The sequence below is a fragment of the Drosophila willistoni genome, unplaced genomic scaffold, assembly GCF_018902025.1.
Source record: "Drosophila willistoni isolate 14030-0811.24 unplaced genomic scaffold, UCI_dwil_1.1 Seg285, whole genome shotgun sequence".
Classification (NCBI taxonomy): Eukaryota; Metazoa; Arthropoda; class Insecta; order Diptera; family Drosophilidae; genus Drosophila; species Drosophila willistoni.
The window spans coordinates 117,534-144,641 of record NW_025814241.1 but is presented as its reverse complement, the minus strand read 5'-3'; the positions used below and the strand labels follow the sequence as shown (position 1 = coordinate 144,641).

The following is a 27,108-nucleotide window of genomic DNA, read 5'->3' as shown; positions in this document are numbered from 1 at the left end:
AATATAAATAATGGCAAAATATTTTTAAAGTTGCCATGTAAGAAAGTGAAGCATCAATTTTTCTGCGTGTAGCTGCGTAACAAAGCGACATAGTACTGCTTTCGGTAAAAGTCTGTGCGACACTAGCTGTTTTTATATGCACTCAACTTGTACTTCGTGCTCACATCGGCATGCACACAGCCGGCCACACGAGCAATTGCCGAGCAAAAGTGCCCGCACGGGCTATGGGCGGCCAGGTGTTTAATGTTCTTTCGCAAACTTTAGCCTTTTTAGATAAAACGTTTTTCCATTTAGATGGCTATAGGTAAGGAAAGAGTTACCAAAAAAGTTGCAAGGGTATACAAACTTTGACGCGGTCGAAGTTTGCCCCATCCCTCTGGTTTATAGATGAATTTAATTCGAAACGTAATATTTTAGATCGTGCAATATTGATTATTGGGAAGTTTTGTTTATCCCTGTTTACGTATTCCTGTTCCAGCCTTAACCAAGTCAAAAGAGTGCCGATACAAAGTAGATGTGAAACAAGGACATGGATACTTTTGGCATAATAAACTTTGATGACAAAATTCACCAATCAACGTTTCGTTAGTAAAGCAACAATATTTTTCTATTACGACAAACTATCGTTGCCAGTCAGAATAATCGGCAGACAAATGCGACTGCCGCAATTGTAACCTTTTTTTTAACATTTCAAAATATATATTGCATAAAATAAAAATATAAAAGCGTGTTCTAATCGCAAAACTCAAATTTGATAATCCAAAAACAAATTTTGAGGCTATTGCATCTTTCCTTGATGATGTCCACACTCTCTGCATCCATCCAGATCTCAAGCTGTTCATTTGGACAAATATCTGTCACTATGGGGGCTGCATCTTTGCGGCTCACCACGGCCCACTTCTCCGTCGTAATATCAGCATTCTGCTGTTCCAGAAGCTCGAAAATTGCTTGGAAACACTTCTCGACCTTTGGCCATGTAACTCTGGCCGGTGTCAGGTGTAGGAAGTCTATGAGACTGGTGGCCTGACATGTCTCCATGGAGCATACGTTGCCCGCCACCCAGTCCATCGTATCCTCATTGGCCGCTGCAATGTACAGCCGCCCAATGTACTCAGTGTCTGGAGTCACCTCATTGAAATCCAAACAGCGAACATTTCTGAAATCCTTAAAAATTCCAAAGAACTCTTCCAACAGGTCGCAAAAGTTTTTCTCACATTCTGAGGAAGATATAACCACGACAAAAGGCCTGTTCTCTGGGAGAATGTTAACGTACGGGGGCCGCTGACCATTTATAACATCAGGTTCCATTTCGATTTCATGTTTAACCGGGCGTGGTCGGGACTTTATTCCGCAGCCTCCCATATCGCATGCCTCCTGCATATCTCCATACGAGTGGTTTTCTAGACTCTCCTCACTGGATTCGAGAACATATTTGATCCTATTTTCAAAAGACGGAATATTCAGTCACTGAATTTTGATTTTCTATTCCTAATACTTACCGTTTAGTCTCTATGGTTATTTCATGTCCTTGGGCTTTTCGTTTAATACCTCGCTTGCAATCAATAGTGGATGGCTGGACGGATCCGCCACTAGATCCCGAGGATAGCTCAATGACGGAAGATTCACTATCTTCGATACTTGAGTCTGACACCGAATTATCGACTAATGGATCGGCGAAATCCTCGCCCCCAAGGGAAAATAGTATCAAGCCCACAAAATTGTTGCCTTCATAGCAAGACACAACCGGCTTAATTTGTTTGTTTTTGCCTAGACCAGCAACTTCTATTAAAAGATCTGAATCGGCACACGTTACATCAGATGCAGAAATCTCCAATGTTTCCGGCTCAATATTGAGAAGGCTCTGAAGCTCAGCCTTTAGCTCGTATACGGTAGCTGAGATTGGGAGCTTCGTAACCAATGGCTGGAAAAGAACACTTGGTCACGATTATGTAAAGTTATATCCTCACGTTTACTAACCTTTCCGGATTGCATGATCAATTGAACAGTCAACATGTTTTCACTTTTGTTTTTCTCTTTTTTGATTTTCAGAAGTAAACTTTTTGTTTTATTTTTGATGTTGACTGTATGAGTTCACGAATTAGAATGATTCAAGTACTGTACCCCCTTGACCAGGTCGAATTTTACAAACATCCCAGGCCTTCTTGGATCTCAAAAATGTGTGAATTGCTTCCGTCCAGCTGAGAGTACTAGATATTTTCGAAAATAAACTTAGCAGTATGAAATTGCCAAATCTTTCTGTCTCTTTTTAATCAGTGAATTATTAGCAATTTTCGTTAAAATAGTTGAAAAACTAAGAGATTATTGAATAGAACCCAAGTAAATTCGTTACTTTCTACGCAAATGTCATAAAAATTTGTTATTTCTCAGTTTAATATAACCATTAATGACTGTGCCGAATCAAACTAAGATCGGGCGACTATATCATATAGCTCCCATAGGAACAATCGGTGGTAAACAGTGACTTTGATCAATATCTTCGTTATTTCCTATGCTAAGATTTTAGGCCGTTCTTTCGCAAACTTTAGCCTTTTTAGATAAAACGTTTTTCCATTTTGATGGCTATAGGTAAGGAAAGAGTTACCAAAAAAGTTGCAAGGGTATACAAACTTTGACGCGGTCGAAGTTTGCCCCATCCCTCTGGTTTATAGATGAATTTAATTCGAAACGTAATATTTTAGATCGTGCAATATTGATTATTGGGAAGTTTTGTTTATCCCTGTTTACGTATTCCTGTTCCAGCCTTAACTAAGTCAAAAGAGTGCCGATACAAAGTAGATGTGAAACAAGGACATGGATACTTTTGGCATAATAAACTTTGATGACAAAATTCACCAATCAACGTTTCGTTAGTAAAGCAACAATATTTTTCTATTACGACAAACTATCGTTGCCAGTCAGAATAATCGGCAGACAAATGAGACTGCCGCAATTGTAACCTTTTTTTTAACATTTCAAAATATATATTGCATAAAATAAAAATATAAAAGCGTGTTCTAATCGCAAAACTCAAATTTGATAATCCAAAAACAAAATTTGAGGCTGTTGCATCTTTCCTTGATGATGTCCACACTCTCTGCATCCATCCAGATCTCAAGCTGTTCATTTGGACAAATATCTGTCACTATGGGGGCTGCATCTTTGCGGCTCACCACGGCCCACTTCTCCGTCGTAATATCAGCATTCTGCTGTTCCAGAAGCTCGAAATTGCTTGGAAACACTTCTCGACCTTTGGCCATGTAACTCTGGCCGGTGTCAGGTGTAGGAAGTCTATGAGACTGGTGGCCTGATATGTCTCCATGGAGCATACGTTGCCCGCCACCCAGTCCATCGTATCCTCATTGGCCGCTGCAATGTACAGCCGCCCATTGTACTCAGTATCTGGAGTCACCTCATTGAAATCCAAACAGCGAACATTTCTGAAATCCTTAAAAATTCCAAAGAACTCTTCCAACAGGTCGCAAAAGTTTTTCTCACATTCTGAGGAAGATATAACCACGACAAACGGCCTGTTCTCTGGGAGAATGTTAACGTACGGGGGCCGCTGACCATTTATAACATCAGGTTCCATTTCGATTTCATGTTTAACCGGGCGTGGTCGGGACTTTATTCCGCAGCCTCCCATATCGCATGCCTCCTGCATATCTCCATACGAGTGGTTTTCTAGACTCTCCTCACTGGATTCGAGAACATATTTGATCCTATTTTCAAAAGACGGAATATTCAGTCACTGAATTTTGATTTTCTATTCCTAATACTTACCGTTTAGTCTCTATGGTTGTTTCATGTCCTTGGGCTTTTCGTTTAATACCTCGCTTGCAATCAATAGTGGATGGCTGGACGGATCCGCCACTAGATCCCGAGGATAGCTCAATGACGGAAGATTCACTATCTTCGATACTTGAGTCTGACACCGAATTATCGACTAATGGATCGGCGAAATCCTCGCCTCCAAGGGAAAATAGTATCAAGCCCACAAAATTGTTGCCTTCATAGCAAGACACAACCGGCTTAATTTGTTTGTTTTTGCCTAGACCAGCAACTTCTATTAAAAGATCTGAATCGGCACACGTTACATCAGATGCAGAAATCTCCAATGTTTCCGGCTCAATATTGAGAAGGCTCTGAAGCTCAGCCTTATACGGTAGCTGAGATTGGGAGCTTCGTAACCAATGGCTGAAAAAGAACACTTGGTCACGATTATGAAAAGTTATATCCTCACGTTTACTAACCTTTCCGGATTGCATGATCAATTGAACAGTCAACATGTTTTCACTTTTGTTTTTCTCTTTATTGATTTTCAGAAGTAAACTTTTTGTTTTATTTTTGATGTTGACTGTATGAGTTCACGAATTAGAATGATTCAAGTACTGTACCCCCTTGACCAGGACGAATTTTACAAACATCCCAGGCCTTCTTGGATCTCAAAAATGTGTGAATTGCTTCCGTCCAGCTGAGAGTACTAGATATTTTCGAAAATAAACTTAGCAGTATGAAATTGCCAAATCTTTCTGTCTCTTTTTAATCAGTGAATTATTAGCAATTTTCGTTAAAATAGTTGAAAAACTAAGAGATTATTGAATAGAACCCAAGTAAATTCGTTACTTTCTACGCAAATGTCATAAAAATTTGTTATTTCTCAGTTTAATATAACCATTAATGACTGTGCCGAATCAAACTAAGATCGGGCGACTATATCATATAGCTCCCATAGGAACAATCGGTGGTAAACAGTGACTTTGATCAATATCTTCGTTATTTCCTATGCTAAGATTTTAGGCCGTTCTTTCGCAAACTTTAGCCTTTTTAGATAAAACGTTTTTCCACTCGGATGGCTATAGGTAAGGAAAGAGTTACCAAAAAAGTTGCAAGGGTATACAAACTTTGACGCGGTCGAAGTTTGCCCCATCCCTCTGGTTTATAGATGAATTTAATTCGAAACGTAATATTTTAGATCGTGCAATATTGATTATTGGGAAGTTTTGTTTATCCCTGTTTACGTATTCCTGTTCCAGCCTTAACCAAGTCAAAAGAGTGCCGATACAAAGTAGATGTGAAACAAGGACATGGATACTTTTGGCATAATAAACTTTGATGACAAAATTCACCAATCAACGTTTCGTTAGTAAAGCAACAATATTTTTCTATTACGACAAACTATCGTTGCCAGTCAGAATAATCGGCAGACAAATGAGACTGCCGCAATTGTAACCTTTTTTTTAACATTTCAAAATATATATTGCATAAAATAAAAATATAAAAGCGTGTTCTAATCGCAAAACTCAAATTTGATAATCCAAAAACAAAATTTAAGGCTGTTGCATCTTTCCTTGATGTCCACACAGACTGGTGGCCTGATATGTCTCCATGGAGCACACGTTGCCCGCCACCCAGTCCATCGTATCCTCATTGGCCGCTGCAATGTACAGCCGCCCATTGTACTCAGTGTCTGGAGTCACCTCATTGAAATCCAAACAGCGAACATTTCTGAAATCCTTAAAAATTCCAAAGAACTCTTCCAACAGACAAACGGCCTGTTCTCTGGGAGAATGTTAACGTACAGGGGCCGCTGACCATTTATAACACCAGGTTCCATTTCGATTTCATGTTTAACCGGGCGTGGTCGGGACTTTATTCCGCAGCCTCCCATATCGCATGCCTCCTGCATATCTCCATACGAGTGGTTTTCTAGACTCTCCTCACTGGATTCGAGAACATATTTGATCCTATTTTCAAAAGACGGAATATTCAGTCACTGAATTTTGATTTTCTATTCCTAATACTTACCGTTTAGTCTCTATGGTTATTTCATGTCCTTGGGCTTTTCGTTTAATACCTCGCTTGCAATCAATAGTGGATGGCTGGACGGATCCGCCACTAGATCCCGAGGATAGCTCAATGACGGAAGATTCACTATCTTCGATACTTGAGTCTGACACCGAATTATCGACTAATGGATCGGCGAAATCCTCGCCCCCAAGGGAAAATAGTATCAAGCCCACAAAATTGTTGCCTTCATAGCAAGACACAACCGGCTTAATTTGTTTGTTTTTGCCTAGACCAACAACTTCTATTAAAAGATCTGAATCGGCACACGTTACATCAGATGCAGAAATCTCCAATGTTTCCGGCTCAATATTGAGAAGGCTCTGAAGCTCAGCCTTTAGCTCGTATACGGTAGCTGAGATTGGGAGCTTCGTAACCAATGGCTGGAAAAGAACACTTGGTCACGATTATGAAAAGTTATATCCTCACGTTTACTAACCTTTCCGGATTGCATGATCAATTGAACAGTCAACATGTTTTCACTTTTGTTTTTCTCTTTATTGATTTTCAGAAGTAAACTTTTTGTTTTATTTTTGATGTTGACTGTATGAGTTCACGAATTAGAATGATTCAAGTACTGTACCCCTTGACCAGGACGAATTTTACAAACATCCCAGGCCTTCTTGGATCTCAAAAATGTGTGAATTGCTTCCGTCCAGCTGAGAGTACTAGATATTTTCGAAAATAAACTTAGCAGTATGAAATTGCCAAATCTTTCTGTCTCTTTTTAATCAGTGAATTATTAGCAATTTTCGTTAAAATAGTTGAAAAACTAAGAGATTATTGAATAGAACCCAAGTAAATTCGTTACTTTCTACGCAAATGTCATAAAAATTTGTTATTTCTCAGTTTAATATAACCATTAATGACTGTGCCGAATCAAACTAAGATCGGGCGACTATATCATATAGCTCCCATAGGAACAATCGGTGGTAAACAGTGACTTTGATCAATATCTTCGTTATTTCCTATGCTAAGATTTTAGGCCGTTCTTTCGCAAACTTTAGCCTTTTTAGATAAAACGTTTTTCCATTCGGATGGCTATAGGTAAGGAAAGAGTTACCAAAAAAGTTGCAAGGGTATACAAACTTTGACGCGGTCGAAGTTTGCCCCATCCCTCTGGTTTATAGATGAATTTAATTCGAAACGTAATATTTTAGATCGTGCAATATTGATTATTGGGAAGTTTTGTTTATCCCTGTTTACGTATTCCTGTTCCAGCCTTAACCAAGTCAAAAGAGTGCCGATACAAAGTAGATGTGAAACAAGGACATGGATATTTTTGGCATAATAAACTTTGATGACAAAATTCACCAATCAACGTTTCGTTAGTAAAGCAACAATATTTTTCTATTACGACAAACTATCGTTGCCAGTCAGAATAATCGGCAGACAAATGAGACTGCCGCAATTGTAACCTTTTTTTTAACATTTCAAAATATATATTGCATAAAATAAAAATATAAAAGCGTGTTCTAATCGCAAAACTCAAATTTGATAATCCAAAAACAAAATTTAAGGCTGTTGCATCTTTCCTTGATGTCCACACAGACTGGTGGCCTGATATGTCTCCATGGAGCACACGTTGCCCGCCACCCAGTCCATCGTATCCTCATTGGCCGCTGCAATGTACAGCCGCCCATTGTACTCAGTGTCTGGAGTCACCTCATTGAAATCCAAACAGCGAACATTTCTGAAATCCTTAAAAATTCCAAAGAACTCTTCCAACAGACAAACGGCCTGTTCTCTGGAAGAATGTTAACGTACAGGGGCCGCTGACCATTTATAACACCAGGTTCCATTTCGATTTCATGTTTAACCGGGCGTGGTCGGGACTTTATTCCGCAGCCTCCATATCGCATGCCTCCTGCATATCTCCATACGAGTGGTTTTCTAGACTCTCCTCACTGGATTCGAGAACATATTTGATCCTATTTTCAAAAGACGGAATATTCAGTCACTGAATTTTGATTTTCTATTCCTAATACTTACCGTTTAGTCTCTATGGTTATTTCATGTCCTTGGGCTTTTCGTTTAATACCTCGCTTGCAATCAATAGTGGATGGCTGGACGGATCCGCCACTAGATCCCGAGGATAGCTCAATGACGGAAGATTCACTATCTTCGATACTTGAGTCTGACACCGAATTATCGACTAATGGATCGGCGAAATCCTCGCCCCCAAGGGAAAATAGTATCAAGCCCACAAAATTGTTGCCTTCATAGCAAGACACAACCGGCTTAATTTGTTTGTTTTTGCCTAGACCAACAACTTCTATTAAAAGATCTGAATCGGCACACGTTACATCAGATGCAGAAATCTCCAATGTTTCCGGCTCAATATTGAGAAGGCTCTGAAGCTCAGCCTTTAGCTCGTATACGGTAGCTGAGATTGGGAGCTTCGTAACCAATGGCTGGAAAAGAACACTTGGTCACGATTATGAAAAGTTATATCCTCACGTTTACTAACCTTTCCGGATTGCATGATCAATTGAACAGTCAACATGTTTTCACTTTTGTTTTTCTCTTTTTTGATTTTCAGAAGTAAACTTTTTGTTTTATTTTTGATGTTGACTGTATGAGTTCACGAATTAGAATGATTCAAGTACTGTACCCCCTTGACCAGGTCGAATTTTACAAACATCCCAGGCCTTCTTGGATCTCAAAAATGTGTGAATTGCTTCCGTCCAGCTGAGAGTACTAGATATTTTCAAAAATAAACTTAGCAGTATAAAATTGCCAAATCTTTCTGTCTCTTTTTAATCAGTGAATTATTAGCAATTTTCGTTAAAATAGTTGAAAAACTAAGAGATTATTGAATAGAACCCAAGTAAATTCGTTACTTTCTACGCAAATGTCATAAAAATTTGTTATTTCTCAGTTTAATATAACCATTAATGACTGTGCCGAATCAAACTAAGATCGGGCGACTATATCATATAGCTCCCATAGGAACAATCGGTGGTAAACAGTGACTTTGATCAATATCTTCGTTATTTCCTATGCTAAGATTTTAGGCCGTTCTTTCGCAAACTTTAGCCTTTTCAGATAAAACGTCTTTCCATTTTGATGGCTATAGGTAAGGAAAGAGTTACCAAAAAAGTTGCAAGGGTATACAAACTTTGACGCGGTCGAAGTTTGCCCCATCCCTCTGGTTTATAGATGAATTTAATTCGAAACGTAATATTTTAGATCGTGCAATATTGATTATTGGGAAGTTTTGTTTATCCCTGTTTACGTATTCCTGTTCCAGCCTTAACCAAGTCAAAAGAGTGCCGATACAAAGTAGATGTGAAACAAGGACATGTATACTTTTGGCATAATAAACTTTGATGACAAAATTCACCAATCAACGTTTCGTTAGTAAAGCAACAATATTTTTCTATTACGACAAACTATCGTTGCCAGTCAGAATAATCGGCAGACAAATGAGACTGCTGCAATTGTAACCTTTTTTTTAACATTTCAAAATATATATTGCATAAAATAAAAATATAAAAGCGTGTTCTAATCGCAAAACTCAAATTTGATAATCCAAAAACAAAATTTGAGGCTGTTGCATCTTTCCTTGATGATGTCCACACTCTCTGCATCCATCCAGATCTCAAGCTGTTCATTTGGACAAATATCTGCCACTATGGGGGCTGCATCTTTGCGGCTCACCACGGCCCACTTCTCCGTCGTAATATCAGCATTCTGCTGTTCCAGAAGCTTGAAAATTGCTTGGAAACACTTCTCGACCTTTGGCCATGTAACTCTGGCCGGTGTCAGGTGTAGGAAGTCTATGAGACTGGTGGCCTGATATGTCTCCATGGAGCATACGTTGCCCGCCACCCAGTCCATCGTATCCTCATTGGCCGCTGCAATGTACAGCCGCCCATTGTACTCAGTGTCTGGAGTCACCTCATTGAAATCCAAACAGCGAACATTTCTGAAATCCTTAAAAATTCCAAAGAACTCTTCCAACAGGTCGCAAAAGTTTTTCTCACATTCTGAGGAAGATATAACCACGACAAACTGCCTGTTCTCTGGGAGAATGTTAACGTACGGGGGCCGCTGACCATTTATAACATCAGGTTCCATTTCGATTTCATGTTTAACCGGGCGTGGTCGGGACTTTATTCCGCAGCCTCCCATATCGCATGCCTCCTGCATATCTCCATACGAGTGGTTTTCTAGACTCTCCTCACTGGATTCGAGAACATATTTGATCCTATTTTCAAAAGACGGAATATTCAGTCACTGAATTTTTATTTTCTATTCCTAATATTTACCGTTTAGTCTCTATGGTTGTTTCATGTCCTTGGGCTTTTCGTTTAATACCTCGCTTGCAATCAATAGTGGATGGCTGGACGGATCCGCCACTAGATCCCGAGGATAGCTCAATGACGGAAGATTCACTATCTTCGATACTTGAGTCTGACACCGAATTATCGACTAATGGATCGGCGAAATCCTCGCCCGCAAGGGAAAATAGTATCAAGCCCACAAAATTGTTGCCTTCATAGCAAGACACAACCGGCTTAATTTGTTTGTTTTTGCCTAGACCAGCAACTTCTATTAAAAGATCTGAATCGGCACACGTTACATCAGATGCAGAAAACTCCAATGTTTCCGGCTCAATATTGAGAAGACTCTGAAGCTCAGCCTTTAGCTCGTATACGGTAGCTGAGATTGGGAGCTTCGTAACCAATGGCTGGAAAAGAACACTTGGTCACGATTATGAAAAGTTATATCCTCACGTTTACTAACCTTTCCGGATTGCATGATCAATTGAACAGTCAACATGTTTTCACTTTTCTTTTTCTCTTTATTGATTTTCAGAAGTAAACTTTTTGTTTTATTTTTGATGTTGACTGTATGAGTTCACGAATTAGAATGATTCAAGTACTGTACCCCTTGACCAGGACGAATTTTACAAACATCCCAGGCCTTCTTGGATCTCAAAAATGTGTGAATTGCTTCCGTCCAGCTGAGAGTACTAGATATTTTCGAAAATAAACTTAGCAGTATGAAATTGCCAAATCTTTCTGTCTCTTTTTAATCAGTGAATTATTAGCAATTTTTGTTAAAATAGTTGAAAAACTAAGAGATTATTGAATAGAACCCAAGTAAATTCGTTACTTTCTACGCAAATGTCATAAAAATTTGTTATTTCTCAGTTTAATATAACCATTAATGACTGTGCCGAATCAAACTAAGATCGGGCGACTATATCATATAGCTCCCATAGGAACAATCGGTGGTAAACAGTGACTTTGATCAATATCTTCGTTATTTCCTATGCTAAGATTTTAGGCCGTTCTTTCGCAAACTTTAGCCTTTTCAGATAAAACGTCTTTCCATTTTGATGGCTATAGGTAAGGAAAGAGTTACCAAAAAAGTTGCAAGGGTATACAAACTTTGACGCGGTCGAAGTTTGCCCCATCCCTCTGGTTTATAGATGAATTTAATTCGAAACGTAATATTTTAGATCGTGCAATATTGATTATTGGGAAGTTTTGTTTATCCCTGTTTACCTATTCCTGTTCCAGCCTTAACCAAGTCAAAAGAGTGCCGATACAAAGTAGATGTGAAACAAGGACATGGATACTTTTGGCATAATAAACTTTGATGACAAAATTCACCAATCAACGTTTCGTTAGTAAAGCAACAATATTTTTCTATTACGACAAACTATCGTTGCCAGTCAGAATAATCGGCAGACAAATGAGACTGCTGCAATTGTAACCTTATTTTTAACATTTCAAAATATATATTGCATAAAATAAAAATATAAAAGCGTGTTCTAATCGCAAAACTCAAATTTGATAATCCAAAAACAAAATTTGAGGCTGTTGCATCTTTCCTTGATGATGTCCACACTCTCTGCATCCATCCAGATCTCAAGCTGTTCATTTGGACAAATATCTGCCACTATGGGGGCTGCATCTTTGCGGCTCACCATTCGTCGTAATATAAGCATTCTGCTGTTTGGCCATGTAACTCTGGCCGGTGTCAGGTGTAGGAAGTCTATGAGACTGGTGGCCTGATATGTCTCCATGGAGCATACGTTGCCCGCCACCCAGTCCATCGTATCCTCATTGGCCGCTGCAATGTACAGCCGCCCATTGTACTCAGTGTCTGGAGTCACCTCATTGAAATCCAAACAGCGAACATTTCTGAAATTCTTAAAAATTCCAAAGAACTCTTCCAACAGGTCGCAAAAGTTTTTCTCACATTCTGAGGAAGATATAACCACGACAAACGGCCTGTTCTCTGGGAGAATGTTAACGTACGGGGGCCGCTGACCATTTATAACATCAGGTTCCATTTCGATTTCATGTTTAACCGGGCGTGGTCGGGACTTTATTCCGCAGCCTCCCATATCGCATGCCTCCTGCATATCTCCATACGGATGGTTTTCTAGACTCTCCTCACTGGATTCGACGGAATATTCAGTCACTGAATTTTGATTTTCTATTCCTAATACTTACCGTTTAGTCTCTATGGTTATTTCATGTCCTTGGGCTTTTCGTTTAATACCTCGCTTGCAATCAATAGTGGAAGGAAAGAGTTACCAAAAAAGTTGCAAGGGTATACAAACTTTGACGCGGTCGAAGTTTGCCCCATCCCTCTGGTTTATAGATGAATTTAATTCGAAACGTAATATTTTAGATCGTGCAATATTGATTATTGGGAAGTTTTGTTTATCCCTGTTTACGTATTCCTGTTCCAGCCTTAACCAAGTCAAAAGAGTGCCGATACAAAGTAGATGTGAAACAAGGACATGGATACTTTTGGCATAATAAACTTTGATGACAAAATTCACCAATCAACGTTTCGTTAGTAAAGCAACAATATTTTTCTATTACGACAAACTATCGTTGCCAGTCAGATTAATCGGCAGACAAATGAGACTGCCGCAATTGTAACCTTTTTTTAACATTTCAAAATATATATTGCATAAAATAAAAATATAAAAGCGTGTTCTAATCGCAAAACTCAAATTTGATAATCCAAAAACAAAATTTGAGGCTGTTGCATCTTTCCTTGATGATGTCCACACTCTCTGCATCCATCCAGATCTCAAGCTGTTCATTTGGACAAATATCTGTCACTATGGGGGCTGCATCTTTGCGGCTCACCACGGCCCACTTCTCCGTCGTAATATCAGCATTCTGCTGTTCCAGAAGCTCGAAAATTGCTTGGAAACACTTCTCGACCTTTGGCCATGTAACTCTGGCCGGTGTCAGGTGTACGAAGTCTATGAGACTGGTGGCCTGATATGTCTCCATGGAGCATACGTTGCCCGCCACCCAGTCCATCGTATCCTCATTGGCCGCTGCAATGTACAGCCGCCCATTGTACTCAGTGTCTGGAGTCACCTCATTGAAATCCAAACAGCGAACATTTCTGAAATCCTTAAAAATTCCAAAGAACTCTTCCAACAGACAAACGGCCTGTTCTCTGGGAGAATGTTAACGTACGGGGGCCGCTGACCATTTATAACATCAGGTTCCATTTCGATTTCATGTTTAACCGGGCGTGGTCGGGACTTTATTCCGCAGCCTCCCATATCGCATGCCTCCTGCATATCTCCATACGAGTGGTTTTCTAGACTCTCCTCACTGGATTCGAGAACATATTTGATCCTATTTTCAAAAGACGGAATATTCAGTCACTGAATTTTGATTTTCTATTCCTAATACTTACCGTTTAGTCTCTATGGTTATTTCATGTCCTTGGGCTTTTCGTTTAATACCTCGCTTGCAATCAATAGTGGATGGCTGGACGGATCCGCCACTAGATCCGAGGATAGCTCAATGACGGAAGATTCACTATCTTCGATACTTGAGTCTGACACCGAATTATCGACTAATGGATCGGCGAAATCCTCGCCCCCAAGGGAAAATAGTATCAAGCCCACAAAATTGTTGCCTTCATAGCAAGACACAACCGGCTTAATTTGTTTGTTTTTGCCTAGACCGAGTTTCCCCCTGATGAAGCAATACTAAAAAGTAGTTCCGTCGGGGATAAAGGAAACGATTGCAGAAATCTCCAATGTTTCCGGCTCAATATTGAGAAGGCTCTGAAGCTCAGCCTTTAGCTCGTATACGGTAGCTGAGATTGGGAGCTTCGTAACCAATGGCTGGAAAAGAACACTTGGTCACGATTATGAAAAGTTATATCCTCACGTTTACTAACCTTTCCGGATTGCATTATCAATTGAACAGTCAACATGTTTTCACTTTTGTTTTTCTCTTTTTTGATTTTCAGAAGTAAACTTTTTGTTTTATTTTTGATGTTGACTGTATGAGTTCACGAATTAGAATGATTCAAGTACTGTACCCCCTTGACCAGGTCGAATTTTACAAACATCCCAGGCCTTCTTGGATCTCAAAAATGTGTGAATTGCTTCCGTCCAGCTGAAAGTACTAGATATTTTCGAAAATAAACTTAGCAGTATGAAATTGCCAAATCTTTCTGTCTCTTTTTAATCAGTGAATTATTAGCAATTTTCGTTAAAATAGTTGAAAAACTAAGAGATTATTGAATAGAACCCAAGTAAATTCGTTACTTTCTACGCAAATGTCATAAAAATTTGTTATTTCTCAGTTTAATATAACCATTAATGACTGTGCCGAATCAAACTAAGATCGGGCGACTATATCATATAGCTCCCATAGGAACAATCGGTGGTAAACAGTGACTTTGATCAATATCTTCGTTATTTCCTATGCTAAGATTTTAGGCCGTTCTTTCGCAAACTTTAGCCTTTTTAGATAAAACGTCTTTCCATTTTGATGGCTATAGGTAAGGAAAGAGTTACCAAAAAAGTTGCAAGGGTATACAAACTTTGACGCGGTCGAAGTTTGCCCCATCCCTCTGGTTTATAGATGAATTTAATTCGAAACGTAATATTTTAGATCGTGCAATATTGATTATTGGGAAGTTTTGTTTATCCCTGTTTACGTATTCCTGTTCCAGCCTTAACCAAGTCAAAAGAGTGCCGATACAAAGTAGATGTGAAACAAGGACATGGATACTTTTGGCATAATAAACTTTGATGACAAAATTCACCAATCAACGTTTCGTTAGTAAAGCAACAATATTTTTCTATTACGACAAACTATCGTTGCCAGTCAGAATAATCGGCAGACAAATGAGACTGCTGCAATTGTAACCTTATTTTTAACATTTCAAAATATATATTGCATAAAATAAAAATATAAAAGCGTGTTCTAATCGCAAAACTCAAATTTGATAATCCAAAAACAAAATTTGAGGCTGTTGCATCTTTCCTTGATGATGTCCACACTCTCTGCATCCATCCAGATCTCAAGCTGTGCATTTGGACAAATATCTGCCACTATGGGGGCTGCATCTTTGCGGCTCACCACGGCCCACTTCTCCGTCGTAATATCAGCATTCTGCTGTTCCAGAAGCTCGAAAATTGCTTGGAAACACTTCTCGACCTTTGGCCATGTAACTCTGGCCGGTGTCAGGTGTAGGAAGTCTATGAGACTGGTGGCCTGATATGTCTCCATGGAGCATACGTTGCCCGCCACCCAGTCCATCGTATCCTCATTGGCCGCTGCAATGTACAGCCGCCCATTGTACTCAGTGTCTGGAGTCACCTCATTGAAATCCAAACAGCGAACATTTCTGAAATCCTTAAAAATTCCAAAGAACTCTTCCAACAGACAAACGGCCTGTTCTCTGGGAGAATGTTAACGTACGGGGGCCGCTGACCATTTATAACATCAGGTTCCATTTCGATTTCATGTTTAACCGGGCGTGGTCGGGACTTTATTCCGCAGCCTCCCATATCGCATGCCTCCTGCATATCTCCATACGAGTGGTTTTCTAGACTCTCCTCACTGGATTCGAGAACATATTTGATCCTATTTTCAAAAGACGGAATATTCAGTCACTGAATTTTGATTTTCTATTCCTAATACTTACCGTTTAGTCTCTATGGTTATTTCATGTCCTTGGGCTTTTCGTTTAATACCTCGCTTGCAATCAATAGTGGATGGCTGGACGGATCCGCCACTAGATCCCGAGGATAGCTCAATGACGGAAGATTCACTATCTTCGATACTTGAGTCTGACACCGAATTATCGACTAATGGATCGGCGAAATCCTCGCCCCCAAGGGAAAATAGTATCAAGCCCACAAAATTGTTGCCTTCATAGCAAGACACAACCGGCTTAATTTGTTTGTTTTTGCCTAGACCGAGTTTCCCCCTGATGAAGCAATACTAAAAAGTAGTTCCGTCGGGGATAAAGGAAACGATTGCAGAAATCTCCAATGTTTCCGGCTCAATATTGAGAAGGCTCTGAAGCTCAGCCTTTAGCTCGTATACGGTAGCTGAGATTGGGAGCTTCGTAACCAATGGCTGGAAAAGAACACTTGGTCACGATTATGAAAAGTTATATCCTCACGTTTACTAACCTTTCCGGATTGCATTATCAATTGAACAGTCAACATGTTTTCACTTTTGTTTTTCTCTTTTTTGATTTTCAGAAGTAAACTTTTTGTTTTATTTTTGATGTTGACTGTATGAGTTCACGAATTAGAATGATTCAAGTACTGTACCCCCTTGACCAGGTCGAATTTTACAAACATCCCAGGCCTTCTTGGATCTCAAAAATGTGTGAATTGCTTCCGTCCAGCTGAGAGTACTAGATATTTTCGAAAATAAACTTAGCAGTATGAAATTGCCAAATCTTTCTGTCTCTTTTTAATCAGTGAATTATTAGCAATTTTCGTTAAAATAGTTGAAAAACTAAGAGATTATTGAATAGAACCCAAGTAAATTCGTTACTTTCTACGCAAATGTCATAAAAATTTGTTATTTCTCAGTTTAATATAACCATTAATGACTGTGCCGAATCAAACTAAGATCGGGCGACTATATCATATAGCTCCCATAGGAACAATCGGTGGTAAACAGTGACTTTGATCAATATCTTCGTTATTTCCTATGCTAAGATTTTAGGCCGTTCTTTCGCAAACTTTAGCCTTTTTAGATAAAACGTCTTTCCATTTTGATGGCTATAGGTAAGGAAAGAGTTACCAAAAAAGTTGCAAGGGTATACAAACTTTGACGCGGTCGAAGTTTGCCCCATCCCTCTGGTTTATAGATGAATTTAATTCGAAACGTAATATTTTAGATCGTGCAATATTGATTATTGGGAAGTTTTGTTTATCCCTGTTTACGTATTCCTGTTCCAGCCTTAACCAAGTCAAAAGAGTGCCGATACAAAGTAGATGTGAAACAAGGACATGGATACTTTTGGCATAATAAACTTTGATGACAAAATTCACCAATCAACGTTTCGTTAGTAAAGCAACAATATTTTTCTATTACGACAAACTATCGTTGCCAGTCAGAATAATCGGCAGACAAATGAGACTGCTGCAATTGTAACCTTATTTTTAACATTTCAAAATATATATTGCATAAAATAAAAATATAAAAGCGTGTTCTAATCGCAAAACTCAAATTTGATAATCCAAAAACAAAATTTGAGGCTGTTGCATCTTTCCTTGATGATGTCCACACTCTCTGCATCCATCCAGATCTCAAGCTGTGCATTTGGACAAATATCTGCCACTATGGGGGCTGCATCTTTGCGGCTCACCACGGCCCACTTCTCCGTCGTAATATCAGCATTCTGCTGTTCCAGAAGCTCGAAAATTGCTTGGAAACACTTCTCGACCTTTGGCCATGTAACTCTGGCCGGTGTCAGGTGTAGGAAGTCTATGAGACTGGTGGCCTGATATGTCTCCATGGAGCATACGTTGCCCGCCACCCAGTCCATCGTATCCTCATTGGCCGCTGCAATGTACAGCCGCCCATTGTACTCAGTGTCTGGAGTCACCTCATTGAAATCCAAACAGCGAACATTTCTGAAATCCTTAAAAATTCCAAAGAACTCTTCCAACAGGTCGCAAAAGTTTTTCTCACATTCTGAGGAAGATAGGAAGTCCCTGATGCCTATGTGTGCGTGTGTGCGTGTGTGGGAGAATGCTTTTCGGCCAAACAGTTTGGACTACACTTCTCGCTGGCGGCATAGAGACACTATTATTTTTTTTCGAACCAATTTCAATTGAAAATCTGTTAGCATAAACAAATGCAAACGTTTGTTAGCGAAAACAACCTTTTGGTTTATGCATTTTTGTCGGTTTTAAAATTCCAATTGCTAAAATAATAATAAAAACAAAAAGCAAAATATATGAACCACAATAACAAAAAAAAACGAGTAAATATATGTATATAAATGCGTTTAATGGAACTGGCTCGTTAGCGCATTTAAAGTGAAAATGAAAAAGTTTCCGTGGTCTCCCGTGATCCAAAACTTTTGCAACGCATAGATTTATCGTTTTTATGCGTTGAAAATCCCATTAGCTTCCGCCTCCTGCGATAAACCTAAGAAGCGCATAAAAATATCCTTCCCATGTTCGATTTTCTTTTTTCCGTTTTACTTTTGTTCTTTGTGATAAAAGAGCATGAACACCAATGCAAAAGCACTTGAGACTGTTTACTCTCATAAGGGGTGTTCTGGTCGTACAGTACAGTAGTACAGAATATGAGTCTAGTATTAAAATCTTCTATTTATAATAAGCAGAGTATGCACTTTTAAATGTTTTTTTAGCCTTTCTCTTTTGATTATCAGCAGCCATATACCAGATAGATAGATTTAATTCAAGATAGATTCAAAAAAAAAAAAAAGAAAACGATTAAGAAAACCATCAAAAGATTGAATATTTTTAGCTGTTTACAAATTTTAAAAATATTGTTCAGAAAGTATTATTACTCAATGTTTCCTTAAGCAGTAATATAGCATACGAAGTGTGTTATCTCTGTTGATCACAAAAAACACTATTCCATAATAGGTTTTGAAAAGGAATTAAAGCTCAACCAATATACTAAGATACAGCAAAAAATCTTTCTATCTCTTTTCATAACACCCTCTTTGGTTCTTTCTTTCTTCCTCACCTCTGGCATCTTCAGTCTGTAGTTTATTGTATGTATACGACCCTAAGCACCCATTTTGGTGCCATTTTGGAACCCTTTTTAATTTGTCTAACGATGCAGACAGAGAAAATTCTTTGCGCTAAGTATTGAAAAAACAAATTTCCAACAAACAACTGGCAAAAAATTACAATGAACGAATCAAAGTAAAGAAAGAAAGAAAGAAACATTGCAGACAATTGAAAACGGCGACAAAAGAGAAGCAGACGCTGGAGAGAAAACGTGAAGAAGTACAGGAAAAAAAAACCCGAAAAAGCAATCCAAAATAATAAATCACACCTTTGTCACTCAATGCTTTTCGTGTTCGTGTTTTCATTTTATTCCCTTTCCCCTCAAAAAAAGTATATTCACTTGTTGGGTAAGGCCTGACTAAATTCATCTCTAGACTTACATCCTTGTGATCTTCAGTTCACATAAGCTATCCAAATGCTTTAGTTTGTTTTTTAGTTTAGTTTTTTACATAGACTGATCGTAACAGATTATATTTCAATAATACAGAGACTTGGCAAGGGTAGACAAACATTACCATAAACGCACATTCAATTCAACCTTATCATTTTTTTTTTCCAATTAAATCCTTTTTGAAATTGGTTGGGCTTTGGCCTTTCGTCGGCCATCGACTGCGACATGTAATTAGTTGACAAAGGTGTTACTGCTGGTTCTTAATTCAATTTTTATCTCTGCTCCTTCTCTCACGCCTTTTCAAGTGGCTTCCATCTAACCAACAAAAACAAGAAACGAAAAAAAAAAAAACAAATAAAAAGGATTCAATTGTGAGCTCTGCCTTCAAAATGCCAAGTTAACAACAGCAGTAGACATTGGGGATTTTAAATATCTGTTGGGCTTACTTAAAGTTTATCGGAATACGTAATTAAATAAAATTTAGTCACGCAAAGTGAGAAAATTAAGGCCACATCAGAAACAGAAAGATACCTCAATCTAAGAATATTAATAGCCAAAATGTTGGGTATTTAAAAATATTTTGATTAATTTTTTGTAAACTATGATGGGCTATGATTATATGCCCTTGCTAGTTCTACGAAATCTTAAGAAGACTAAGCAATTTTACTATTTGGAAAGTTCATTCAAATTTTCTAACTTAGATTTCAATCTTATCAACCGACAAAATTTAGTTATGCATCTTTCAAGTAAAAGTTAATTATATTTTTCATGTCGAGGAGAAGAAGTGGCCTAGAAAAAGGTAAACATTGAAAGAAACTTCCCGACAGAGACGAGATGGGAAATGAATTTGTTAAACAATTGGTCCATTGGCTTACTTCGCCAGCTCTTGCTTTGGCTTTTAAGAAAATTTTAATATGGCTTTAGCATACAATTTATTAAAAAATTCAGTCTACGACAAGTCCGGATGTCGAGTGGAAATGCTTTTGGATTGCTGCAAAATTCATCAAAGTGTTCGATTCAATGTTGATTTCCACTTTTGAAGAATTAAAAAAAAAAGCACAGCATTTCCGTTTCACTTGTTTCCGTTTTAATTTTTAACATTTTTCCCGCTCTCTCCCTCTCTGTCTTCTCTTTCCTCTTTTTGAGTGTTATACTTTTTTGTTGTGTTAATTACATTTAGCAAGATTTATGCAATTTACGCGCACAGGAAAAGCATTAATTAATTTTAGATGCATAATGATTAAAACTGGCTAGGCAAAAGGGAAGTTGGAAAATGGCTAACTGATCGGTATACAAAGTTTTGTATTAATGAGAAAATTACTCATCGCTTGTCTTCCATTTAAACTTTTTCTTATTTAAGTGAACTGAAGTGTTGCATAAACTTTCGTCATCAAAACAAATAACTTTAGCCGAGTGAGAAATGACAGATGCAAACGAAATCGCACTTTTGAGGTTTGCCATTCCATTATAAGTAAACAATTTATAGTTTTCGATAAAATCACATCAACTCAGTTTCACTTTGCCACCGTCTATTAAGAAAGTAAAGTGAAAAATTAATTTTCCATAAATTTCAAATGCGATTATTTTCAAGCAAAATTTATGCCGCAATTTGCTTGTCAACAAGCTGCTCAGGAGACAGTTTTGCATACGCCCATTAATTATAGCATAAACACACTCAAACCCAAACAGAATCTTGGGCAAAAAACTTAATTGCATTTGACTTAACCAATAAATATTGTAAATTTGTTCTTAAAGAATTGGTTTTTTTTATCATTCAAAATCTGTCCGAAGTGCGCATAGACGATATGTGGCTTTAATGCCTTTGCTGTATGACGGGACTTGAATAGCTTGCGACCATACTTGCGCTGAATACAATATCACTGACTTTAGCACACTCGCTAGCAGCAGCCTGCGCTCCTGTTTCGGGCCTCTGGTATTTAACATGATTCGGGCAAGGCCTGCCCAGTACTCGCCGCCTTGGTATGTACGTGATTCAGATGTTCCCGAAAGCATAGACGAGTGTCTATCCATACGCCCAGGTAACGTAAAGCCCGCTTTGAGGCAATCGCAGATCTTTCTTCTAGTATCCTAGCAACTTCCACTGTCTTCCTACTACTAATAAGCACCGCCTCCGTTTTTAACACTGCCAGTGAGAGACCGACTGAGTGAAGCCAGTTCGTAATTTTTTCAATCGCGCAGGATGCAAACGCTTCAGTCGTCGCAAGATCCTTGGCTACGATCACTAACGCCACGTCATCTGCGTATCCGATGGTTTCGCATCGTTGTGGTAGAGGGATCCTCAGAATGCCGTCGTACATTATGTTCCACAGTAGCGGGCCCAATACGGACCCTTGTGGAACTCCGGCAGAAATGTGGTGACTGTCGCAGCCCTCATCTGTGTTGAATCGCAGCACTCTCCCATCAAAATAACTCCGTATGATGGCTTGCAGGTATACCGGCGCTTCCAGCCTACACACCGACCCCAGGATGCAGCCCCAGTCCGCTGTGTTGAAGGCGTTCTTAACGTCTATTGTGACGACCAGGCAGTATTTTTTAGAGCCGCCCTTCCACCGGGAGCCCTCGATTGCATTTGCAGCAATATTAACTACTTTGCTGATTGCATCTATCGTCGACCTTGCCTTCCGAAAGCCGAATTGGTTTTCCGAGAGGCCATTGCTCCTGCTGATTAGATCGTTTAACCTAGTGTTGATTAGTCCTTCCAGGACTTTGCCGACTGTGTCTATTAGACAAATCGGCCTGTAGGAGGATGCTATGTCAGGTGGCTGCCCCGGATTTGGCAGCAATACCAGTTTTTGAACTTTCCACTGCGATGAAAAAACTCCCTCCAATAAGCATTTTTTAAAGGTTTCAACAAATGCTTCTGGGCGTAGCGCCATAGCCAGTTTGACTGCACGATTCGGGAATAAATCCGGGCATCTGTGGCCAGTTTACGTCCAGCCGCTTCCTTGCCCTTTGGTAACGCCTTCTTGCGGTTAGGCAATCCCTTCGTAGATCTCCAATTTCATCATTCCACCAGAAGACTGGTTGGTGATGTTTATTGAATGGTCTGGAGCGGGCCATACTCGCATCGCAGGCTGATGCCAGCATGCCACATAGCTGGTCTGCCATGCCTTGAGCAGATCCCGCAGCCAGCGTCGCATCGTAAATTGCAGCTGTAAATGCCTGGGTGTTAAGCGTGTCAGCTTTATATGGTAATTCCACTGCCTGGGTATGCGTCTGTTGTGGTCGAACTGCCTGTCCAAGGGAAAAATGATGGCCTCATGGTCGCTGGCTGTGTAGTTGTCATCCAGCCGCCATGCAGCAATTCTCGCCAAGCTGTTGAACGTGTTGCGAGAGCCGCAGTTTAGAAGTGCGACGTCTAATGAGGCTAGCGACTCTAGAACGGCGCGCCCGCGAGCATTTGTTATGCTGCTGCCCCATTCTTGGGCCCACGCATTGAAGTCTCCAGCGATTCGCAGAAGTCCAGATAGCCTAGACTAGGCGGGAAATAGCAGCAGTAGATCCACTTGCCGTTTATTAAGGCTCTGACAAAATGCCCGCCTGCTAGCCTCGAACGCAGTTGTACATTAGGACTGCCACATGCCCAAAGCACGGCCTTGCCGGAATTACTGCATATCCAATTCTCAGCAGACATCCTACGAAAAAGCTCACTTCTGATTGCCACGTCAGACCTCGTTTCGCGCACCTGCTGCTTTAGCAGCTCGTGAGCCGCTTCGCAGTGATTCAAGTTTAATTGGATAAAATTAAACATAGCGTTTTCGTGGGGCCGGCTTCTCTTGGCCGCTTGCTTTTGCGGATGGACCTAAGGCTGCCAGCTATATGTGCCCGCTCGGTGACACCTCTGGCTGCGAATAGGCAACAGTTGGCATTATTTGCGCAGTCTCTTACTTTGTGGTCCTTGCTGCCACATTTCAAACACCAATTCGTCCTGTCGATCGGGTCTTGGCATCGAGCCGCTACGTGCCCAAATGCCAGGCATCTGTAGCATCTGGTTGCGTTCTGGTTGAGCCTAACTCTGCATACTGAGTAGCCGATCTTTAGCTGCCCCGCTTTCAAAATTGTTTCTGCCACGTTTGCCGGAAGGCATAAAATTGCCTTTTGGGATCTGCCATAGGAAGGACGCAAGCTTTTTATATCATCTTCTGTCACCTACAGACTTAGCTGCATCAATACTGCATGGCATATTTCTGCTTTGGTGGCCTCTTCATCCATATCCAACACGTCCAATCTGACAAGATTTGCCAACGATTTAGCCTCGACTTGGCCTTCAGGAGTGTAACGTACAAAGCCTTAACGTAGCCGATGGGCAGCAAAAATTATTGTATCTAATTAGAATGTGCCCCATGGTTGGGCGGCAAAAATTTCTGTAACTAAATATCTATAACCACGACACCACAAAGGCTTACCAACCATTGCAGTCGGAAACTATACGTTATTGTGTGAGGCCTATCTTGGTGTTAACACGATTCATCTGCGGGACTCTTAATGCGGCTAGCAAGACAATCGGCTGGGGTGGTTCTTTGATGAATGTGTTTCACCCACTCACACGTCAGCAACTTTAAATAAAGTCCCTGTGCTGAAACTCGAAATAGAATAGAGAGAAAAGAATAGAATAAAATAGTCCTAGTGTTGGCTGTATAGGTGTATCTACAGCCGCGCTCTCTACCCACCCTACCATGATTTTCCTTTCAGCGCTAGGGGTAAATTTCAGAACAAACATCCCTATTCACATTAGATTGCCCAAAAGAAAGTTCAGAAAATTACCTCATTATAAAAATCATTATTATTCACTTAAATTAATGTATTCTCACAATCATTCATTTCTTAGAATCTAATGTTTCATTCTGTATTCTGAGAACAAAGTTAACTCACATTAAAAAAAACCCAAAACCATTCCATAATATATATATAAGAAAATTTGCAATTTCATAGATGATCAACAAATTAATTTGTAATTACTAAAAAAAATATATAGCTCGAAACTTTAACGCATATCGATTTATATTCAAAGATAATTAAATCAATATCAAAAAAAATATTCTAAATACTCGGCATAGTTTCATGAACATTAACTTCTCTTTTTATTTAATTGCTGTAGAGGCTATAGATTTAATTTAATTTTTTTGTATTAATTATGTTCACATTTTTTGTTTCGTTACCAAGTAAAGCAATTGCTCATGCTTTTTTTTTAAATTTTTTTTCTTTTATATTTTCACTTTCTTCTTCCTCTGTTATAGATTTTTTTTTTGACCTTTCAATTTTGCATTAGATTTCATTTTTCCATTTTTTTGTTTTTGCTCCTTTTTTTTCATTTTTAGTGAATGTTACCTCGCGACTTAAAAAAAATTTTGGTTTTGCACAATGTGGCTCGAAATGTTGCTATGCGTTTTCTTCTTTGTATACTTTTTTTTTTCACTTGCTTCACTCCTTTTGCTTTTTTTTTTTTTCTTATTACCAATTATTACTTGTACACTAACTTATTCTAGCTTTCGATTATAATATATTACTAGGTTTAAACAAAAGAAGAAGTTAAAAATTTTCGTTTTCACTATGGCTTTCTGGCTTAAACCCTTTTTTACTTGATTTTCACTTTTTAACTCGGATACAATTTATTCTTTGGGCTGCGTGTTTTCGCTGTTTTCACTTTTCACCGCTTGCCGCGTGTCGTATCGAAATTTGACTGATCAGATGGTCGCCAATGTAATTGTTTCGTCTCTTTGGTGAATAACTTCTTCGCTGCTTGCACTATCCAACATAAATGTCTTGGACTTCTGGCTTTGGAAATCATTGACACCAAAATTTGGGCTTTACGTTTGTCTAACAAAAAAATTATATACATATACATTTTATACGTTTTTTTTTTTCTTTTCTTTAGAGCTGTATAATTACCTTCTGCTTAATCAAAGCAATACATTTTAATTTCCTTTTTATACCATACACCCATAAAGTGAAATGGTATATTAAAGTCGCCAAAATGTATGTAACAGGCAGAAGGAAGCATCTCCGACCCCACAAAGTATATATATTCTTGATCAGGATCAACAACCGAGTCGATCTAGCCTTGTCCGTCTGTCCGTCCGTCCGTCCGTCCGTCCGTCCGTCTGTCCGTCTGTCCGTCTGTCCGTATGAACACCTAGATCTCGGAGACTATAAGAGCTAGAGCCACCAAATTTTTTATGTAGACTCGTGTAGTATGTAGAGTGATCAAGTTTATTTCAAATTTTTGCCACGCCCCTTTCCGACATTTTAAAAAAAGCGTTTATCTCAAAAACTATTCTAGCTAGAGACACCATATTTGGTATTGTAAACACCTATTTATTAAGTAAAAATGATAAAGATTAGTTTGTATTGGTCGGATTCAATCTTTGGGTTTTGCGCAGATGCAACTTGCTCGTTGCATCGCCGGAAGAGAAGAGAGACGCCGTCTCTCAACCTATCGAGGACTTATCGCTAACCATCGATACTTATTACTAACAATCGATACTTATTTCCAACAATCGATACTTATTACTAACAATCGATACTTATTACTAACAATCGATATATGCATGAGTATTTAACAGACTTTAAATAATTGGAATCTTACAACTCGGCCGTCCTGACGAGGAATCGACCTCGATTCCAATTGGTAACAACGGAGGGGGTAAATAAGAATCTTAAGTGGCTGGTGTCGCCTTTGTTTGGCTATCAGAAGTGCAATCTTGATCAGGGGCAACCCATAGCTTTAATTTGGAGGCTTCTAGGACACCATCATATGGTAGTTGGGTGATTTGGGAGCCCTCTACATCCCGGATAACATATCGGTCGTTCGGAAGTTTTTTATGAACCACATACGGACCACGATACCGCCTGATAAGCTTTTTGTTCGTGCCTGCCGAAGTATCCACATTCTTAATAACTACGAAATCCCCCTCCTCAAAACTAACGGCAGGGAGGTGATGCTTCGAATAATATTCCGAATTATATTCTTGGGACTTAACAATGTTACGGAAGGCTAATCTCCGGACGTCTACCTCTGAGGAATCGACCTCCTCCGTTCTCTCACCCAACCGTTCGGTTAGTTCATCTACTACCACACCTCGTTGTTCAACACCGAATAGAAGTACGGAAGCGGCAAATTTGGTTGTGGAGTGGACGGAGTTATTCAATGCAAACTCTATGTTCGGCAGTTGTTGGACCCAATCTGCGTGGTCCACAGGTTCCGTCAGTTTACCCAACATGGGGCCCAACACACGGTTAACCCGCTCGACTTGGCCGTTGGCCCGGGGTGAGGCAGTGGCATTCAGCACATGAATTATATTATTGGCCTTCAGAAATTCTTCAAACTCGGAGGAAGTAAAGCAGGTACCTCGAACACTGATGATTCGGCGGGGTCTACTGTAATTTGCGAAATACTGAGATTCTAATGTCTGGCATACTTCACGTGAATTAGTCGTGGCGGCAGGGTACAGCTTCACAAATTTGGTGAAAGCGTCAATGACAACCAGAAGATACTTTTTCTTAGAACGTATGGACGGAAGGGGTCCCAAATGGTCAATATGGACGGTATCAAACGGAAGGGGCACTTTCGGAATACTATGTAGCGTGACACGGTGGTCCGAAGCGGACGCGGAGTAGTAGATACACTTGAGGCAATTTTTAATGTAATTGTTAACGTAAGACTTCATACACGGGAACCAGTAATGCTTCTTGATCTGTGCACAACATTTCTCCGTGGCCATATGGCCAAGCTTCTCGTGCACTACTCGTATGACATGATTTACCATTTCGGAAGGGACATAAAGTTGGGGTATACTCGTCGAGGACAGGCGGT

General features: G+C 39.5%; 6 protein-coding genes across 7 annotated transcripts; all 6 read right to left on the bottom strand.

Moving 5' to 3' along the window:
- Nucleotides 1-610: 610 nt before the first annotated feature.
- Nucleotides 611-2,186, bottom strand: LOC124461241. The gene is made up of 4 exons (XM_047012794.1): nt 1,978-2,186; nt 1,500-1,921; nt 768-1,438; nt 611-675 (listed from the first exon to the last, which is right to left on the bottom strand). The coding sequence occupies exons 1-4, from the start codon at nt 2,011-2,013 to the stop codon at nt 611-613; spliced, it is 1,194 nt and encodes a 397-aa protein (XP_046868750.1). The 5' UTR covers nt 2,014-2,186.
- An 827-nt stretch (nt 2,187-3,013) lies between these two features.
- LOC124461243 lies at nt 3,014-6,309 on the bottom strand. Of its 2 annotated transcripts, XM_047012796.1 has the most exons (4): nt 6,284-6,309; nt 6,180-6,227; nt 3,781-4,154; nt 3,014-3,719 (listed from the first exon to the last, which is right to left on the bottom strand). In XM_047012796.1, the coding sequence occupies exons 1-4, from the start codon at nt 6,296-6,298 to the stop codon at nt 3,167-3,169; spliced, it is 990 nt and encodes a 329-aa protein (XP_046868752.1). In that variant the 5' UTR covers nt 6,299-6,309; the 3' UTR covers nt 3,014-3,166. The 2 variants fall into 2 exon arrangements, with proteins under 2 accessions (XP_046868752.1, XP_046868753.1); XM_047012797.1 differs by lacking the exons at nt 3,014-3,719; nt 3,781-4,154 and adding an exon at nt 5,287-5,744 and having other exon boundaries at nt 5,806-6,227.
- Nucleotides 6,310-7,681: 1,372 nt separating this feature from the next.
- Nucleotides 7,682-8,340, bottom strand: LOC124461240. The gene is made up of 3 exons (XM_047012793.1): nt 8,315-8,340; nt 7,837-8,258; nt 7,682-7,775 (listed from the first exon to the last, which is right to left on the bottom strand). Exons 1-3 carry the CDS (start codon nt 8,327-8,329, stop codon nt 7,682-7,684), a joined length of 531 nt encoding a protein of 176 aa, XP_046868749.1. The 5' UTR covers nt 8,330-8,340.
- A 1,010-nt stretch (nt 8,341-9,350) lies between these two features.
- On the bottom strand, nt 9,351-10,622 carry LOC124461247. Its single transcript, XM_047012801.1, has 3 exons — nt 10,597-10,622; nt 10,119-10,540; nt 9,351-10,057 (listed from the first exon to the last, which is right to left on the bottom strand). The coding sequence occupies exons 1-3, from the start codon at nt 10,609-10,611 to the stop codon at nt 9,352-9,354; spliced, it is 1,143 nt and encodes a 380-aa protein (XP_046868757.1). The 5' UTR covers nt 10,612-10,622; the 3' UTR covers nt 9,351.
- A 2,192-nt stretch (nt 10,623-12,814) lies between these two features.
- On the bottom strand, nt 12,815-13,631 carry LOC124461248. Its single transcript, XM_047012802.1, has 2 exons — nt 13,540-13,631; nt 12,815-13,478 (listed from the first exon to the last, which is right to left on the bottom strand). Exon 2 carries the CDS (start codon nt 13,149-13,151, stop codon nt 12,816-12,818), a length of 336 nt encoding a protein of 111 aa, XP_046868758.1. The 5' UTR covers nt 13,152-13,478; nt 13,540-13,631; the 3' UTR covers nt 12,815.
- A 1,436-nt stretch (nt 13,632-15,067) lies between these two features.
- On the bottom strand, nt 15,068-16,051 carry LOC124461244. The gene is made up of 2 exons (XM_047012798.1): nt 15,793-16,051; nt 15,068-15,731 (listed from the first exon to the last, which is right to left on the bottom strand). Exon 2 carries the CDS (start codon nt 15,402-15,404, stop codon nt 15,069-15,071), a length of 336 nt encoding a protein of 111 aa, XP_046868754.1. The 5' UTR covers nt 15,405-15,731; nt 15,793-16,051; the 3' UTR covers nt 15,068.
- Nucleotides 16,052-27,108: the final 11,057 nt, after the last annotated feature.

Coding starts and splice junctions, on each gene's coding strand:
- LOC124461241 (XM_047012794.1), bottom strand. CDS start 2,013: ATGTTGACTGTTCAATTGATCATGCAATCCGGAAAG. Junction 1,439..1,499: donor ATAACCATAGAGACTAAACG/GTAAGTATTAGG, acceptor TTTTGAAAATAG/GATCAAATATGTTCTCGAAT. Junction 676..767: donor ATGCAATAGCCTCAAAATTT/GTTTTTGGATTA, acceptor GTTAAAAAAAAG/GTTACAATTGCGGCAGTCGC.
- LOC124461243 (XM_047012796.1), bottom strand. Junction 4,155..6,179: donor CTACCGTATACGAGCTAAAG/GCTGAGCTTCAG, acceptor CTACCGTATAAG/GCTGAGCTTCAGAGCCTTCT. Junction 3,720..3,780: donor ACAACCATAGAGACTAAACG/GTAAGTATTAGG, acceptor TTTTGAAAATAG/GATCAAATATGTTCTCGAAT.
- LOC124461240 (XM_047012793.1), bottom strand. Junction 7,776..7,836: donor ATAACCATAGAGACTAAACG/GTAAGTATTAGG, acceptor TTTTGAAAATAG/GATCAAATATGTTCTCGAAT.
- LOC124461247 (XM_047012801.1), bottom strand. Junction 10,058..10,118: donor ACAACCATAGAGACTAAACG/GTAAATATTAGG, acceptor TTTTGAAAATAG/GATCAAATATGTTCTCGAAT.
- LOC124461248 (XM_047012802.1), bottom strand. CDS start 13,151: ATGGACTGGGTGGCGGGCAACGTATGCTCCATGGAGACATATCAGGCC.
- LOC124461244 (XM_047012798.1), bottom strand. CDS start 15,404: ATGGACTGGGTGGCGGGCAACGTATGCTCCATGGAGACATATCAGGCC.